Source organism: Pleurodeles waltl, chromosome 6 (genome assembly GCF_031143425.1).
Source record: "Pleurodeles waltl isolate 20211129_DDA chromosome 6, aPleWal1.hap1.20221129, whole genome shotgun sequence".
Lineage (NCBI taxonomy): Eukaryota > Metazoa > Chordata > Amphibia > Caudata > Salamandridae > Pleurodeles > Pleurodeles waltl.
In genome coordinates, this window is record NC_090445.1 from 1,114,113,464 (window position 1) to 1,114,132,879 (window position 19,416).

The 19,416-nt window shown below is 43.2% G+C and overlaps 1 protein-coding gene across 2 annotated transcripts in view; it reads left to right on the forward strand.

Annotated features, from left to right (window-relative positions):
- Positions 1–19,416, forward strand: part of DNAJC16 (DnaJ heat shock protein family (Hsp40) member C16) — a 332,457-nt gene that overhangs the window by 77,930 nt on the left and 235,111 nt on the right. For both annotated transcript variants that reach the window (XM_069240270.1, XM_069240271.1), the window contains exons 2-3: positions 13,896–14,080; positions 17,003–17,069. In XM_069240270.1, the coding sequence (XP_069096371.1) occupies positions 13,914–14,080; positions 17,003–17,069 (234 nt within the window). In that variant the 5' untranslated portion in view covers positions 13,896–13,913. The remainder of the gene's footprint in view (positions 1–13,895; positions 14,081–17,002; positions 17,070–19,416) is intronic.

Here is a 19,416-nt window from a genome sequence, read left to right on the forward strand (position 1 = left end):
CATAGTCCTTATGACATAATACAATGGAAAGATAATGCAAATCGATGAGGATGTCCTGGTACCTAAGGATATAAGTTTATACAATATAGTCAAATGGAAATCACGGTAAGTACAACATGTGAGAACATTAAGGACAGATCAGGTAATCATACAAAGAGTTTGGGTAGCCTGTTGAATAACAAAGACCTGCTATGACAGTACCAAACATACTACTAGGTACAGATAGCCATGCAGTGTGTATGAAACAACAGACGGGGACTAAATCCCATATTTTTTTGTGAACAATACTGTCCCTGGCCAAAAGGTAGGGATGCATTATGAAAGAAATAAATTTTTTATACACATGCGTGCTTAGAGAAATACATGAAGGTCCTTGTGGATATTCAGGCCCTGTTCAACCGCTCGTAGCTTGATTATCCACCTGCTCTCCAGGCGTCTTAGGGCCAGAGTACGGTTACCCCCTCGAGGCGTCTTATTCAGAGAGTCAATCCCATGTATGTGAATGTCCAAGACTTCCCTCTGTCCATGGGTCTCGTTAAAGTGGATCGCAAAGGGATAGTTGATGTTAGACGATCGAATGGCTCTAAGGTGTTCTTGAATGCGCTCTTTCAGTGGTCGGATGGTGCTTCCAACATAGATTAGCCCACATGTACACACAATGCAATATACCACATAACTAGTGTTACAGTTAATGAAGTGTTTTAATTCGTGTGTGATCTGGGTGTTGTACTTGAATCTCACTGTCTTGTCTTTGATGTATTCACAAATGTTACAGTGTCCACACCTGTATGTGTCTGGTGGTGGTTTTGGTAGCCAAGTGTCCCTGCTCTCAGGTGGCAGGAAGCTATGACATAGCTGGTCGCGTAGGGTGGTACCCCTCTTATAAACAATACTAGGTTTTCCAGTAAGACCATTTTTTAGTATCTCATCTGTTAATAACACGGACCAGTGTTTTTGTATGGTTTTGTGAATTTGGGAGCTTAATGCACTGTGTTGGAAAATAAGGGAGATACGTTCTCGTGAGCTGTTTTTCTTGGTATTGGTAAGCAAGGTTGGGCGTTTAATTTTCATGATCTTGTTGCAGGCTTTATTGAGGGTATGTGGATGGTAGCCCCTATGTCTGAAACGTAGTTCCATGTTGCGCAACTCTTCTTGGAAAACCCGTTCCTCACTACAATTACGGCGGATCCTTGTACTTTCCCCATAGGGAATGGCATTGATTTGGGGCTTCGGATGTGAGCTAGTCGCGTGCAAGATAGCATTACATGTCTGAAAAGTTTAGTGCAGATTTTTCCATGTTCGATGTAGATAGTGAGGTCCAGAAAATTGATGGAAGATTGACTGGCCTCATGGGTAAAATTGATATTGAAAGTGTTGTTGTTCAGGTGTTCTGTAAAAGCTGAAAGAGACGGTGCATCGCCTGACCAGAAAACTAAAATGTCAACGATATATCTGCCCCAATAGAGGATGTGCTGTGTCAGGAGTGGAGGGCAGGAACGCCATACATGTGTTTTTTCCATGTACCCCATATAAAGATTAGCATATGATGGGGAGAATTTGGCCCCCATGGCCACTCCTCGTATCTGGCGATACCAGTCTCCATTATGTAGGAAGATGTTATTATCTAGGACCAGACTTATCAAGTCCATAAGCATGTTTGTATGGTCCAGTAGAGAGGCATCTCTGGTGTCCAGATAGTGTTGGATAGCAGTAAGACCCTCTATTCTCGGGATGCTCGTGTAGAGTGAGGTCACATCCAGAGTAACTAAGTAGTGGCCCTTTGTCCATTCATAATCCGCCATTTTACACAATAAGTCCTTAGTGTCCCTGATGTAAGAGGGTAGGTTTTGGACAAAAGGCTGAAGGAAAATGTCTATGTATTCTGACAATTTCTCCGTAGGGGAGCCAATGCCAGAGATGATTGGTCTGCCTGGGGGAAAAATGCCCGTCTTGTGTATCTTTGGCAAAATATAGATACAAGGTGAAGTAGGCATGTTGTTATACAGATATTTGAACTCCATATTGGATATTATGTCAAGGTTCAGAAATCCTTGTAGTTTCTTCAGAATGGATCTATTGACACCCAGCAAGGGGTTATACGTGAGTTTGAGGTATGCAGTGCAGTCAGACAGTCGACGATCCAGTTCAGAAACCTAGTCCGTTCTATCCATGATCACAATGTTCCCACCCTTGTCCGCCTCCTTGATGACTATGTCCTTGCATAACCCAAGTGACACTAGCGCTTGCTTTTTGGCTAACGTAATGTTGTGTGCAGGGATGGACTTGTGTCCTAACACATGCTGTTACTCCATATGATAAAGATCGTTGGTAACCTTATGGCAGAATGAGTCAATTGCGTAGTCCCTGGGTATTATGGGCGTGAACTTGGAAGTCGTTTTTAGACCACTGATGGTCTTAGTGTTAGACTCTATATTAAGATCAGTGATGATCTCTGTGAGTGATGGCATGGGGCCCTCTTTGTGCTCAATTGATAGCAAGGTTTGAATGTCCTTGACATCTTTGATGGTCATTGTGCTAGGAGTATGGAGCAGGGCATTGGTGGATCGAGCAGAGGTGTTAACGTCATAGAAGTATTTATAGAGTTTACATCTGCGAAAAATTTAAACAAGCTAACATGTAGTTGTGTAAAATCTGGAAGTGTGGTAGGTACAAAACCCAGGCCTTTCTTCAGAATGTTAGTTTGGTCAGGATTCAGGGTTATGGAGGATAGATTAACAATAGAGATGGTGTCTGGCGTGTCACCCGTAGAGACATGTGTATCTGTCATTGTTGAGCATTGCGAGTTATTGAATGCGTTGCCACGCCCTCCAATCGTTTGTTTGTGTTTGCACCTGTGTTTCCCCCGTCTAATGGTCTTGAGGTGTTTTCTTCTCTCCTCTGGGGTTGTTTTTGGCCTCTCCGAAATCTCTCTAGCTCTAGTAAAAAAGGTGACCTATGTGTGGAGGTGGATACAGGAGTTTGGTCCCTTGCATCTTCACTCGTTCCACTAGAAATGCTAGATATGTCTGTATCACTAGTAGTGAGATTAGAAGAAGGAAGATTTTTCCTAGTGGTTGGGGATGTCCTATTGCTATCTATTTTGGAATTATCATATTTACGAGCAAATGTGAAAACCCTTCCGTTCTTGTAGTCAATGTCATCTCTCTTGAGTTTGCGTAGTTTCTTATCCTTTATGTATAGTTGGTGTTTGTGTAGGACATCCTTCAGTATGTTAAAGTTTTTTATTTTGTTGTCAGTTGAGTCAATGTCATTGATCTCTTTTTCTAGCAATGTGATATCCTGCAAAAGTTTATCTCGCTTGGCCTTAGCATCCCGGATAAGTATATCCATCATACCGTATGATGAAGTAATTAGAAGTTGTTCCCACTCCTTGAGTAAGTCAGGGCTCACGTCATCAAAGGAGGGAAATAGAATGACCCTCAACCCCCCCCTGGGTGCTGTGTCAAAGTAAATCAGGACCATTGTGTGGTGCCATATCCCGTGGGGCAAGATCTGCCAACCTGTGCTCTGAAGAAGATCGCCGGCTGGCAAGAAATATAGTTAATAGTGACCTATGCGTGGCGATGTGCGAGTAAAGCCCAAACACTCCAGGTGCCATACCTGCCAGGGTCCGCTTAGGCTGAGTCCCTGCACCCAGCTGCATCTCAGAGCGCCTTCTCCCGATCAATTCCATTCTCCTTGGTCCACAATGTATTTGCAGCCCCCCACACTTTGGTTAGCTTCCCCCCCCCCCCCCAAAGGGAGCATTACTACCAAGCCCCATAGGACTTTAAACGTGGTCCTGTGCATCACTGGTAGGACATAAATGCTCAGGGCATTGTATGGAGTACCCTCCAACAGGATGTATTGGCCTTGGGTGTCAAATGTGACCTTTGTTAGAGTGATTTATGCAGGAAGTTGGCTATCCTTGCAGGCCTCGAAAAATCATAAAAATGTTACTTGACCTGCAGGTCAAGTAGCTTGAACAATCTACTCGACCTAACTGTAATGTACTTGACCCGGAAACAGGTCTCAAATTGTGTGATCCTATGCAAATATTGTACTTTGCAATCGCCTTTTTTTCATTCTCACATATGAGTGCACCTTCAAATATGTGAGTTCAGCATTTCTGCTAAGTCTTCTTTTGTTTGATTAAATACACTAAACATTTGCTCCATGTATAATAATTCCAGCCCACATCTAGGGTACACAAGCCATGCATGACATGCTCCCTAGTTTACCTATAGCTTTGCCATCAGGGCAGGAGTGTTTCTCACTTACAGTACATTTTCAAGAAATGTCCAAAAACTATCCCACTAACTTGCAGCATTAAAACTATATAGTGTATTAACAATAATCTGTGAAAACTACGTTTCAGAAAAAATATTTATCATTTGCACATCACCAAATAGTGTTCTTACTTTTTTGATCCTATTAGAATATTTTTTTCATCACACGAGTACATGGTGTTTCACAGCTTCTGAAATATATTTTGAAGTGTTTAAGTTGACTTTCTTATATAAAATGTGTGTTAGGAAAGACCTGATACCCACAGTGTTTCATTTCACACATGTCAGACAGTTCACCTTACAAAATCCTGGTACTCTGGAGTCACAAGGAAAAGTATTTTATTGCAAGAAGACAAACTGACTTTTGACCTCTGTCTCTGAACTCAGAGCAAATGTGACAAGAGTAAGATTTAAAGACATCTTAATTGCTAATTCAGTTTCTGACTGAACAGAACACCTGCTCTTTGTCCATTCTACAGAAGGGTCCAGTAGTTTCCAAAAATGGTTCAATGTCCTAAAAAATTACTTGCAGTAGGGAATAGTCAAGTAGATTTTTTCAAACCCTGCTCTTTTGTGTGAAATATACTATCACTTGCAGGGCCTTGTAAGTGAGTTTCCTGTAGTAACACTATCCCAAGGTTAGTTTGTTGTAAAAACTAAAACACAGCCCCCCTTTTTAATAACTACTAGGACTGAGGCATAGTGGGGGCAGTAGAGACAATTTGTGGCCATCACAGTTCATCAATCACTCCTGTGAAATGGGTGGGGCCAGGAGGGGGCAATGGGAGGCAGCTGGGGGTTAGGGGGTGTTGTCAGTGTGTCAGCAAAGGTGCATCTTGTGGGGCCACTACCTGGAATCACATCAGGGCAGAAAGGGAACAATATATACTTCTATAGTGAATACAGGGCAAAGCAGAGCAGTACAAACTGAACACAAACATGTGCATCAAACCCCTCACCCTCCTCACTATACTTCCCACACCTAAGAAGCATCTGTCAGACATCCCCAACTAAAGCAAAGAACAAACTATTCAAATATGGGGAGTAGATGTATTGAAGCAGGCCAAGAAGTCCCTTACTCGCCGCCCTTTGAAAACCGCCTTTAATAATACCATGTCAGGATACAGTAGTGCTGCTGTGCTGAAGTTATCTGAGTTGCAAGGGTGCAAAGGTATCCCAAGTTCAAATTTGCAGGTAGGCCGGAGATGCGTTGAGATGCAGAAGTAGTGTCCTCCAAATTATATTCTTTTTTCGCCCTCAAACTCTGTGGCGACATCCAAGTCAAGATGTCCCGTTTGCCTCTGTGTTGATCTCTTCTTGTGGCTCTTTCCCTTTTGTCTCTCAGGGACCTGGTTATGAGTGTAAGTTGAGTTAGAGGGACCCTATGAGAGGAGTGGGTTGAGGGCAAGTGGGCACTGCTCGTTAAGCCATGCCCATGGTTCCTTTGGGGTATCAAAGAAGAGCATCTTGGATTGATGGTCTACTTGTAGATTAGCGCTCCCGTTTGACTTTCACAAAAGACTTATGTTGTTCCTGCACCATGCATGTGTAATCCGGGAAGGTCAGAATGCTCCACAATTGGAATGAAAAGTCTTTGTAAGGTGGGCACTCTTCAGGATTGCAGCAATGCCTCTATAATTTAGAAAATGTGCTACTAAAGTCCTAGCTGATACTTAAAGGGGGTGTTACTGGGTGAGGGAGTCATGCGCCTGTTCAATGACAAAACAGGAGCAAAGGCTCGCTGATTCAATCGAAGACCAAATCCATTGTTTGGTAAAGTGTTCGAAAGATTGGCCTCTAGACCCTTTGGGTAACCCAATGAAAATTAGGTTGTTATGGCGGACTCTATTTTCAGTGTCCTCTGCATGGTCTGGAAGGGTCTTTTGTCGCCTGGATAATCAAGTTATCTCAGAAGAGAGGTGTTTGATAGTCTCTTACAGGGTTGAAATTCTTTACTCGGCTTCCGAAACCCTCTCAACTATTTGACAGAGGTCCTGGCCGAACAGGAACACATCCGCTCCAGTTTCCCCTATTTTTGTCTCAAGTAATGTTTTGGATTCGTAAATGGCTTGCAGGATGATAGACATGTTGTCTCCAGTCACCTGATTGTCAGTCTCTTAGGCACCCTCCTGGGTCCTCTTCGTTCCTCTCCAGTGGAGCCTTATATTTGTCCATCGTGGCCTGGCCCTACAGGCCCATGTCACAGCCCATCGCTCCACCACAAAATATAAGTTCAGGTCCCTACTGTGCATGAATGCCGAGGGACAAGGTAATGTCTCTGTTACCTAGGGGCTGCACAGGGTTTACACTGAGGTGAAAAGGAACAGATCCAATTGCACCAGAAAGAGACCAAAAAGGGGGCCTTCTAGGTAGCACAAGCAGTCGCTCCTACTGCTCTCCCTTAGGATCACACAATACCAGCCGATGCAGGTCCCCTGCAATTGTTTAGGCTTCCTTGGGCGTAGTCCTCACCGTCTTCAAACTGGGACAGCACCAGGTGCTGACGGTTTCAGAGTAGAGTTCTTTAAGACTTTTGGAGCCCAACTAGCCCCCGTGCTGGCTCAGCTGTATCATGCCCTGGGTACATCCCACTCCCTCCCTCCCACGATGCAACTAGGTATGGTGACAGTTATTCCTAAGCCTAAGAAGGACCCACAATTGTGCTCCTCCTACCGATCCATTCCCTTATTGAACGTGGATGCTAAGATCTTCACGGGCATTCTAGCCCATAGGCTATACCCTCATATGCAGGACCTAGTGGATCTGGACCAATCCGGCTTTATCCCGAGTGGCCCTGTAATGACAACACTAAGAAACTGTGCCATCTGCTGGACAAGATTCACTGCTCTAAAACTCCAGCCCTCATCCTTTCTATTGATGCGGAGAAAGCCTTTGAACGGGTGCACTGGCAGTACCTCCCTGCGGTCTTGAGGCACCTCGGACTGGGTCCCAAGTTCTTCATGTGGATCTGCTGCAACTATGACCAGCTTAGAGCTATAATCATGGTGAATGGGGAATTGTCCTGGCAATTTCCAGTCTCAAGGGGCGCCCAACAAGGATGCCCCCTCTCGCCACTATTATTTGCCTTATATATGGAGCTCTTTGCTGAGCATATATGGCGGCATCCAGACATATCTGGCATACCGATTGGCGGAAGATCTCATAAACTGGCTCTTTATGTAGACGATGTGCTTCTCCACCTGTCCCATCCTTAGTCCACCCTCCCATTGGTAATGGTAGAACTGACTGCTTTTAGTAACTCATCCGCTTTAAAACCAACCTCACTAAATCGTCCATTTTGAACCTCACTATACAGGAAGCTGAAAGGGCCTTCTTGGAGACTATCCTCCCTTTTTCGTGGGCAATGTAAGGGATTACGTATCTATTCCTACCAAGGCTGGAGGCTACAGTAGAACACAATTACAATATGATCCTAAGCACAGCACGCTCAGACTTGACGAGATGGAAGGCACATGGTCTCTCCTGGCTTGGCCTTCTAGCTGCGGTTAAGATGACACTCTTGCTGACTTTGCCTTTGCAACCATCCCCCAACCTACTAGACAAACTGCAAACGCTTATCTGGGAATCAATCTGGATTGGCAAAAGGGCTAGAATGACGAAGGCTCAGGCCTACCTGCCACAGACCAAGGGAGGGCTGGGGGTCCCACACTTGCTGAACTACTGCCACCAGCTCAGTTGTGTTATATGGTTGAATGGGCCGGATCCCTCAAGGAGAAGTACTTGTGCTTTATCGACCAAGATGTGGCTGCTGTACACATCTGGAAAGTACCATAGCTGCCATTGAAACAATGACCACCAGGAGTTTATGTCTCCCTTATCCTGTGTGCTACACTGGGAGCATGGGACAAGGTAGAGGTTAGGAGTGGGCTTTTCACACCGATTTCCCCACAGACACTGCTTATTGGAAATCCGGACTTTCCACCTGCGCACAGCGATCCCTCATTTGCAATCTGGCAGGAATCAAATTGTAAGAGGATAGGCGACTTCTTTGAAGAGGACAGGGTCATGGACTTTAACTATCACCAAGAAGGATATGGTCTCCCAAGCTCGACTCTCTGGCAATACATGGCGGTCCACCACTGGTTAACATCTCCCGCAGTATGCCTACATGCGAGCCGACCCCTCATGCGATTTGAACAATGGTTGCTAACCTGTGAGACGGATAACCGACTCCTGTCTGATATTTACGCTTTCATACTCGCACCTCCCAAACTGTCCAAAACATCAGCAAGGTGTAGATGGGAGACAGAATGCGAATGAACATTCACAGACAGGGAATGGCGAGATATCCTCCAACGGGCGCGAGTCACAGCGCTCACCACTAACACTAAAGAAATGTTTTTGAAAGTAGCCCACTACATGTATTATACAGCTGCGAGGATTGCCAAGTGGAGGGTAAATGGCGACGGCAAATATTGGCGTCCATGCGGGCAGGAAGGCACACTTATACACATTTTTTGCCACTGCCTGAAAATTGCCTCTTTCTGGCAAACCATCCTGCAAGTGGTAGACGGAATATATGACACTAGCATACCACGGTTTTCTAGCTATGTGGTCCAGTTCCGAAACATACCCACTTCGCACATCTAAGGGTCGGGCTATCACTCTGGATCTGGGGGCCGCTAAACATCATCTACTTTCACGATGGGGTTCGGACACCATTCCCACTCAGACTGATTGGCTGCACAAACAGTGGGCTGTCATGGGAATGGCAAAACTGACAGCAGCAGTGACTGGCCTGCTGCCCCTTTTCGACAAAACCTGGGTCCCTTGTATCCGATATATGTAAGATGATTTCAGAGAACTAACATGCCCCTTATACCTACACATCCTCCGACTGATAGGTATTGCTAGGAACCCCTCTTAGATACTCTGAATGATGTGCTCCCAATGAGGGACCCCTCGCTTGCAGTTTACATTTTTAAGTTCACCCATTGAATGATGTAACTGTCACACTGCAAATAAGGTGCCTTATCCTTCCTCCCGCTTTTTACTATCTCTTCCCCTCCCACCCTCTACCTCGTTTCACCTGTGCTCCCCACTGGCCAGTGGTTGTAGGTGGGAGCAAGTGTATTGTTACAACCTAAAATCACAGCTTATGATGAAGTCTGATTCAAAATTGTAATTCTGAAAATGCAACTTTTAGAAAATTGGCATTTTCTTACTTTAAATTATCTAATGCCTACTGCCTGTGTCTAAATACACGTCTGGGTGGGTGACAACTGTGCTTTTGATCATTCCGCCTGGACAGCCACAGACAAAGGGAGGTTAGGTGTGACTGAGTAGCCATCTACATATTGATAGCTCAACCTGGGCAGTATGGAAGGGAGGAGCTGACACACCTGAATAGTCTGTGTCCTGAGCCCTCACAAAAGGCTGCATAACCCCCTGTAGTGTGTCTGGAGACGGGGCAAGAAGGGTAGGGCCTTGTACACTTCAAAAGCCTCTCTTTGAAGTCTTCCCCACTTCAGGGGCACCACTGGGTATTAGAAAAAATGGGATACTCACCCAACCAAATCAGTAAACATCTGGACCTGAGGTCATTCTGCCAGGAAAAAAAGACTGCTGTGCTTCAGAAGGAACTGTCACTCTGCTGGTCTTTGCTGGACTTCTGCTGTGCTGTGTCTTCCCTCCTTACCTGGGAATGAGAAGGACTGGATCTGCATCTTAACATCCCCAGAACCGAAGTGACTTCAAGGGCCTCCTGTTCTGAAGTCTCAGGGACATCAAAGACTTCGTTCATCCCTGCTACAGCCTCTGCTTTCTACCAACTATGAGTCCTATTTTGCCAAGTGGTGCCAATCCTGTCCTGGCCCTTGGAAATGGGTTCTGCATTACTGCACCATACATCAGCATCACTGCACCAGTCAGAACCGTTTCATCTCTTCGACACCAACGCATCACTGATGCCACTGATGATGAGGATACTGCAGTGCTGACTAGGGTAGGGGGACTCTGAATCAACACATCGTCGTCAGACCAAACACATCGCCTTCACATTGCTGATGGCATGGCTAGACGCTGACGCATCACCTTCATTGTCATGGGTTTGCCGACTGCAGAGATGGGAACCGACACATTGCCTGTGCCTCACCTCCTCTGCTCCTCACATGAGTTCTTTGAAGTTGATACATCCTCCATCCCCAGTGTACATCTTCAGCGGGGCAAGGTTGGTCCCTGTATCTAACCCGTGCTCCATCTCGGTAGGCTTGACTTTTGGATTTACTCCTGCCTCGCGCAACAAGATTTGGTGACCTGTTGCCCTCCTTGCGATCCACCTTACTTCTGATAGGCCACCCTGGAACACCTCATTCAAAGTGAAGAGCATGTTAGAAAACTATAATGTTAAAGTTAATTATGGGCAATTAGGCTTGAAGTGGCTTTATAACTAACATTGGTAACACCCATTTTTAAGGTGATCTGGTGCACCTCTTGACTGACACTCCTATTCCAATCCATGTGATTTATTTATTCATTCCCTTTGGGGTTTTCAACTTCTTAAGTCACCTTCGATTTTGTGTGGTTTAAAGGTTGGGGCCTTTTGTGACATACTTATGTCACCATTGCCTTTTGCTACCACTTAAGGTCTACTGTAGTTGATACATGTGCTGCAAGGTATTTAGGTTGACCTAACTGCGATTCACCAACACACTGAAAAAAATCCTATGGTCTATCACTCAGATGTTGTTCAACTAACAACAGAATAAACAACCAGTCAAAGGTTGATACCTTCTACCCCCAAATAGTTCAGATTTATAAAAATGTTAAATGTAAATGTCTCCCAGTTCGTACTTGGAATCGTCTTGGCACTCTGAAACGTTTGTGTTTGTAGTATTGAGCTGTGTTCAGCTCAGTTCTCCTAATAAGTCCTTTCATGTGTTCATACCTAGTTTTCTTGCTATCATTCATTCCATTCCATATAAGATTAATTTAAAGGGCCAAGTTGTCTAAAGGACAGCTACTCAGTAAAGCAGCTGGTTTATCCATCTCAGTTAACGTCTGCATGGCACAGGGGAAGAATCCATCATCCCTAACAGTGTAATTTGAGGTTGCTAGTGGTTGGTGTCCTGAGTTGAACTGTTTGCTGTTGATGCAGGGGCTAACTTAGCAGTTTCTATTTGGTAAACATTTTCTTCCAACTTTCTTTTGGCTTCAGGTCTTCCTCGGTTACTCTGTAATGTGTCTCTGAGTATCTTGCATATTTAAAGCAAATATTCTGTTGCATTAGGTAATAACACAGCCAAGTGCACAGTCTGATATGTGTGAGCACATTCACTGAGGCAGATAGCTTGCACAATTCCTTATGTAGAATTTACCTATGGCTCTTGCAAAATTGAATTTGAAGTGGGTGCACTTCCAAGCACCACGTATGCCAGCTACCCCTCTTCTTGTTTCGGCACTGTGGATTGCGAAGTTAAGGAGAAAAGCTCAGTCATAGTTGTGGTGGCAAAGGCACACAGTGTCTTCCATAGGTTGGTGCTGATGTTGACAGGGAAAACAAACCATGCTATTACATGGGACCGTGCTATACAGCCTCTCATTCTGTAGGCAAGAGTTCCCTAGATGGAGGCAGACTTGCAGTGACATTGACGGAGGCACAAGTGATCTTATGATGGAGTTCTGATCACATGCTTTTCTGCACTACAACGTGGTAGACTGTGTGCATCTGTACAAATGGCCCTATGCAAGGTGCGCAATTGCTCATTCGGGCGCCAGGGTTAACTGGAACTACATTGATGAGCGCCAAGACAATGAGGTCTTGTTCCGGGGTGCCGATCACTCAGGAAGGACCATGAAATGGTCGTTTTTCCTCTGCCTCTGTTTTACCATATTCCTCCCTTCAGTGTGCAGAACGCTGGACTGTGACTCTGGACAAGGGCCAAATAGGTCCTTTATAAGCCAGGCAGTCTATCTAATTCTTTATCTTCGGGTTGTAGGGTCTCTAACTTCTCAGCTTTGGGAGAGAGGGGACTGGCATGAAAATGAAGACAGCAACTCTGAATGGAACTAAGACCTATGGTGCACCATACAGCCTTAGTGGCTACTCCCATTAAAAAGGAGCCCATTCATGGACACCTGGTCTCCTCTGCATGCATCTTCAGCCAACTTTTATTTTCTTCCAGTAAAGGCTAGGAGAAGAGGGATGGGGTAATCTTGCATATGCGTTAGGAGACTTCTTTGCTCGAGCCAGCACTCAGCACGACCCTGGTTGTCTGTCAGTGGTTCTTAATTTGTGATCCAGAGACCACTGGGGGTTTACGACACCTACTCATGGGTTCTGTGACTGCTTAGACAATTATTAAATAATATTAACAGGTTAATAAAGTACATATAAATAAATATTCAAAATGTAAAATTGAGCATTTAAAAACATTCTATAAATCCAGTAATGGTTAAGTGGGAATTCACAGAAGTCAAAAGGTTAAGAACCACTGGCCTATGTTTTAAACTTAGTTTAGTTTATTTTATTGCCTTTTTTATATTAATTTTAGACTGCATATACGATACACAGATATACAATAGATTAATGTTTGCATTGTATATGTAATTGATTTTTAGGAATATACTTTGTTCTAATAGAAAGGACTGAAGGTGTTTCATGTAATGTTTGTATTTACTTCCATTTTGAAAGTTCTTTGTGAGCTTATTCTTAACATCAAATAGTCGCAGTCTATGTAATCAATGGAGAACTGGGTAATTCCAGTCGATTATCTTTTGGTCACTGTGACTCTAGGGTGTCTAGCATTGTGCAAGTCAGGACTGACTCTGCTCCTCAAGAAATTAGTCCATCCCAAACTGCCAGATCAGGCACCTCAGAAGGGATACAAGCAGCCCCACACCAATTTTGAGAGTTAAGGTGATAAATTCGCCATTAGTATTATGGCTTAATCCAGCATATATTTGTGTTTATACAAGCATTGTTTAGTAGAAAGTAAACATTCCCAATTCCTATATTACGCATATTATTACTATTTATTTTTGTGTGTGATCTCATGTCCAAAAATTAACAGTCGGTAACGTCCAGAGTAAGCATGATCAGCCAAACATGTTTTGCTCTGTGCGATGGCTCAGAGGCCTAGTTCTTTTCCTAAGTGTGAGGAACATTGAAACAGTGTGAACTCTGGTTCGGATCTGAGGCAGAATCTTCAAGACATTTGTTTGGATCTGCTTCAAAATCCTGTTTTGTCGTCTATTTAAATGTCAAGTGCCTAGAGCATATAAAACAATGGCTAGCCCAGATCTTTCTGTAACTTAGTGGATCCTAAACTGAAGTTTTATCCTTTTGCTGTCCATCTTTGATTTATTCTTCCTCTTTGCAAGAGAAATTCTTGTCTGATGCACCTGCCTTGCCCGTGATGATAACTGCCCTTCCCAAGAGTGAAGGAGAGGAATCTCTGGGCATCTTTCTTATTGTGCATTTGCGACACAGTGCTAGGTGTGTGTGTGTCTTACCTGTTGCGGAGGAAGACGGAGCTTTGTAGATCTTTCGTTTTGTATATGTCACAAACACTGCACTGAATACCTTCGTCTGCTAAACTCTGGAGATGTTCACTCAATCTGATGTGTTTTCTTTTTTCTTTTCAGACACGAGGGGTGGACGACATGGGACTGAAGAAGCTGAGGCTTGTTTTGCAGTTTTTGATTATTTTAATCTTGGCTTTAAAATTTACATCTGCTGCTGACTTCGATCCATACCGTGTCCTAGGTGTGAGCAAGACCGCCAGCCAAGGGGACATTAAGAAAGCATATAAGAAACTTGCTCGAGAATGGTATGTATATTGCTTTATAACATAAGTTTGAAAGAGGTGAGTGAAGAAGTCTTTGGTTTTATTAAACCACCTGATACGTGAATTTACCACATCCTCGGTACAGGCAGATGTTAAGTAAATCTTTGGGTAAAACGTAAGATAATAGATACAGTGGCAAAATGTATTCTTTTAGTGTCTGCCAGCTATTGGGGCCAAAAGTAAAATAAAATTGAGAAATATTTGCTGTGCAGACATATAGCTACCCATGACCTGGAACTACTGCAACTTAAAAACAGGAGTACATCTGCATGCATTTACAAGTGCAAAACAAATTTCACTAAATGTGTAAAGTGGTATAACTCATTTCTGAATTACCTGCACAAATAGATTTGAGAATGAGGCCCACGGTTGCTAAACTACTGAAGTGTTGGATTTGTTAATGTGAGTGAGCTATCTGGATGCATTTACTGCATGAACTAACCATGCAAAACTGATACATTTGTGAGAAAGAATTACTGAAAGGTAAAGGAATGTTTACAGATAACCTTACTGTATGATTTCATAATACATGATGGTGTTAGAAATTTTGCAATTGTTAATTTGGTTGCATTACTTTCGTTTTTATCGCACCTATATTAAAACCTCTAAGTGCATGTGGGGTTCCAGAAATGATGACAGATATCAAATAATCACTGGACTGACTAAACAAATGTTTGAATCCCTTCTGAAAAGTTTGTGTTGGTCAGGCATGTATTTCGAGACAAGTAATAACCAAGGATCTGCTGAGTGAAAAATATGGAAGGAAATTCATGATATCAGTTTGTCATCCATTTAAGTAGAACCTTTACACTGAATGCTTAAGTGTTTGCATTATAGCCACTATAGACTCCACGGCTTAGTGGAAACTGAGTATATTTTCTCAGGCTTGTAGATCAAGTGATCTGACACTTTCACTTTCTCACCTCCCCAAAGACTTCCCATTTGGTACTCTGCAATCCCAAGTGCAGGGGGGTTTGTCTACTTAACGTTTGAGCGTGCAAGATTTTCAACTATCACTTCAAGGTAGAAGAAAGGAAGAGAAGGTACATTTTCTTTTAAACCAGATGGAACATAAATAAATCTCCCTTCACAGCAGACCATATGAGTGTCCCTATTTGAATAAGAATCTAATAAAACCCTTAAGATTGTTTCATTTTCAACAAAGGCAGGAGGATGTCCAAACAATCTTGGAGGTGCTAATCCGTTGAAGACAAACTGAGGGCTCGACCAGCACCTAAATGTTTCACCTCTGCTTTGGATTTAAAAGGCTTTAAACGGTTTTTAATCAGCCAGACCACAATCAAGTGGATTTACTTGTCAGTGGCCCAAATTAAGTTCTCCTCTCATCTGTAAATACTTCACGCTCATAAAGCAGCTTCAGATAAACATCGAAAAGGGTAACTTGATAGGAAGTGGGACACCAAAGAATACTCCTATCTGTAGTACATCTCTCAGATTCACAGGAAAGATCTGAATTGAGTGAGAAAAATGTTGTGACCAGGGTGCCAATGAAAGGTGACATAGCAGTAGAGCATACTCATTGGTACTGCCAACAGGTCAAACATAATGATCAGTGATAGATAGAAAGTGCTTCCTCTTCTGTAGGGGTTATTTTGGCATCCATTATAGTCAAATGCCGTCTCTGTTCTGTGTTTATGCAGAAAAGTATGTCATCTTCTAAAACTTCTTGCAGTGGTAATACAAAAACCTTTTTATAAATGTTAGTAAGGAAGCAGAGACCTGTCTTGTGGTGATTTAAAAAAAAAAAAAAAATCATTCAGTCACAGTCAGTTTTTTTAATTAACAGTTTTGGAGTTAGTACAGCCATGTTTTCAAGGGTAAATTAACCCATTTAGTGACAACGGTTTCACTGGTCTCTGCAAAGTTCTTGGCAACTAATGATTTTAGGATATCTCCCTTAAAACCTTTTTTTCGCTTGTACAGAAGGATATGAAAATGCATTTATGAGTGAGTTATGAAAATAAACATACATTTAACAATTTTGAATGTTTTAGAGAGGTGCATAATCTCGGAGGGGTTTCTTACAATATTTCTTATTTTAACGTATGGCAGTGGTCACTGCAGGAAGAGTCCAGGGAAATCCATCCCTCCTTCAATGGCCGTGCAACATGGTACCATTCTATCGATAAAAAATGGCAGCCTTTGCTGCTACATCTTCTAGGGGGTCCCACCTTAGCAAGTCTGCATTCTGAGCTAAGGCTTATACTTGAAGCATCACCTTGGAGGAGGGCTTCGGCTTAAAGGACAGAACCTTGGCATTGAATTTAGCGCTCCATAATAAAAGTGCAAAACTGTGGGCCCCACTTCCAATATTGAGTCCTGCCCTGGAAGAACTGGGCTTGAGAGTGTGCTTTGGGATTATGGCTTCAGGTCAGAAGGGCATAGCACAGAACTACGATACAAGCTGGGACTGGAAATGTCCAGGACTTGGGCTCAGTTCTTGGGTTTGATTGCCTCCTTCTAAAGGCAGGACTGTGGGTGGGGCATCAGGCACTGATTGACACTGTGGAGGATCCTCCTCTTGGAATAGCAGGGATCAGACTGAACTGAAGGCTTATTTCTGCCCACTGCGAAAGTAGGACTCAGTGCTTCAGGCTGGGAAAGGCAGAAACTAGGGCCAGGTCCACCATAGAGCAGGTTCTTAAAAGTCATGGTTCAGAATTGAGTGCACATTTTGCAACTCCATCTTTCAAAGGGTAATGTCTGCCCTGAACATCAGGCATGAAGTTGCCATGACATGGGCCCCAATACATGATGTTGCACCTCTTCCTTCTTAGACTCTGACAGCCCCAGTTCATTTGTCCCACCCAGTCACTAAATTCCTTAATATCTTCTGTCTTTCAGGGGGACTTTTTTATTCTTTAATTTTATTTTTTTCTTCAGGCATCCAGATAAAAACAAGAATGCAGGAGCTGAAGACAAGTTTATCCAAGTCAGCAAAGCATACGAGGTATGTATGAAGTAGCCTAAAATCCATTCCTGTTGTGATATAACTTTTTTCCATTTAGGCTTGAACACGTTCAACATGAAGGCTGTACACAAAGCATATTTGATATACTTAAAGCTGTCTGGACATGGGCAACCTTCCGATTGAGGTTGTAAGAAATCTTCCTTGGTGTCTCCACTCTCTGTGTATCTGATTCAGTCACCACATGGTTCCTTGATAAAGTTACTAAACAGTTTCTTGATCCAGTCTCCACACAGCTTCATTCCAGTTCTCATATAGGTTCTCAAACAGGGGCCTATTGTGATACCAAATATTTCCCCTCACTCCCAAGGACATTCATTCATTCATTCATTCATGCATGATAATTAGCAATGACAGATTCCTTAGATTGTGCATTTTCTAAGAGGAATATATATGTATATATAACAGTCATACCTGTAAAGGCTGGTGGCAGTACACTTTAACCATCTTTTTCAAAGCACCCGCTGCAAAGGTCATAGACCGTAAAAAACAAGTCTTTCATTCCTATCCACAAAGATGTTGTAAAATAGCATGCTACCCAACCCAAAAAAAGTTCCACTCCTGCTCAAAATGACAGTTTTAAAATTCTTCTTTGTGTTTCTCATTCTTATCCTAATTTGAGGAAGAAATCTCAATGAAACATGGGAGGGAATTATCTTTAAGGTTTTCAATAATGGTGTAAGCGTTGCCTTTCCTGAAGGAAGGCATGTGAGCAAGGGTATGATTGGTAATGTTGGTGTTGAAGGAGTGACTGTTGAGTGGGGATTGATTGTTTTATTAGGTCATGGGTTCAACTGAAAAAGGACAGGGATTGAGTGTGGATTTGTACCATTACAATATGGGTGTTTGTTGGTCCTTAGAGGGCGTTGAAGAGGACTTGCTCGCTGTGTCCACTGAGAGATGCTGCTTAGTGTGTATAATGATGATGGCATGGGAAGGGCGCCTGTGCATGTGCCTGTGTGTGTGTGTGTGTGTGTGTGCGCACACGTTTGCCTGTGTGTGTGTGTGTGTGTGTGTACATGCACATGAATTTGTTTGTAGGCTGTAGAGTCCTGTGAAGGACCAGTGTGCGGGCCTCATTCATAGATAGGCACATCTCCTTAGAAACAAATGCCATATACAGGTTTGTTAATGAAGCCTTGTAGCTCTCTAGCTGAGTACTTTAAGCTTACAGTGAAGGAAAATAATAGATTTCAGTTAATAAGTGATGGAAAAAAGAGCTTACAAAGGTGTCATTTTAAGAAAGAAGACAGATGAAAGAGAGTAACAGTGGATTTATTTTAAGTGCAAGGAATTAAAGGCACCAATGATGTAGAGGCTGGCAAGCACAAAAGGTTTCTTTTCCGTCTGAGAAGTAATGTTAAATGTAACTAAGATCGAAAGTATGGTTTTGTGAGCATGATTTATTTCAACTAATTACTTGCAGCCCCAAGAATATCAGAATATGGCTGGTTTGCATTGGGGATTATTGTAAATTAAGGGCAGTAGAACATAAATGGATTTCTTTACATAAACCACACCAAAGAGAATCTGACCAAGAAGGCACTATTGCTGGGGTTTAAGACAGCCAGATGTGTGCGAGGGCTGATTGGCGAACTCAGTTCATGATTAGACAGACACTGGCTTGGTTGGGAAGCGTGTAGTAGCAAGCACCACATTCAGATGCATAGTTAGACTGTCAGGAAAACAAGCTCAGGGAAAAAGTTGAACTGCTGCACCAAGCAGCTGGCAGACTTTGAAACAGTGTCTGAAACAAGAAGCAAGGTTTGAGAAAAGAAGGGTAAATATCTGCCCAAAAAAGCTCTTACATTATTCATGATGAACTAATCTGAGAGGGTGTGCAGCAGGATAATCTCTAGAATGGTATATATTGAGTACAACATACTGGTATGGAAATGTTTTGATTCAGGCACGGACTACCACTAACTGCTAAAAGATCTTAGAGTAGATACTATTGACAAGCAACACTTCACTAGTATGGACTGTACTAAGGGACAGCAAGCCAGCCCAGTGCACAGCAGGCCAGCTCAGTGCACAGCAGCACCAGACTACTATGCCAATCCTCAGTAGCAGTGCAAGCAGCAAAAAAAGAAACTCCTGTTGTTTTAGGCTGTTAGAAATAGGATCTTGGGTTGGCAGTCAGGTTACTAACTGTCTAAGCAAGGACCCTCACTCTAGTAAGGGCAAAGGAGAAACACACCCGGTTAACCCCCATTCACCCCCTTGGTAGCTTGGCACGACCAGAAAGGCTTAACCCAGAGACAAAGTGTAAAGTATTTGTACCGACACACACAGTAATACAGTGAAGCGCTACAAAATAGACACCACA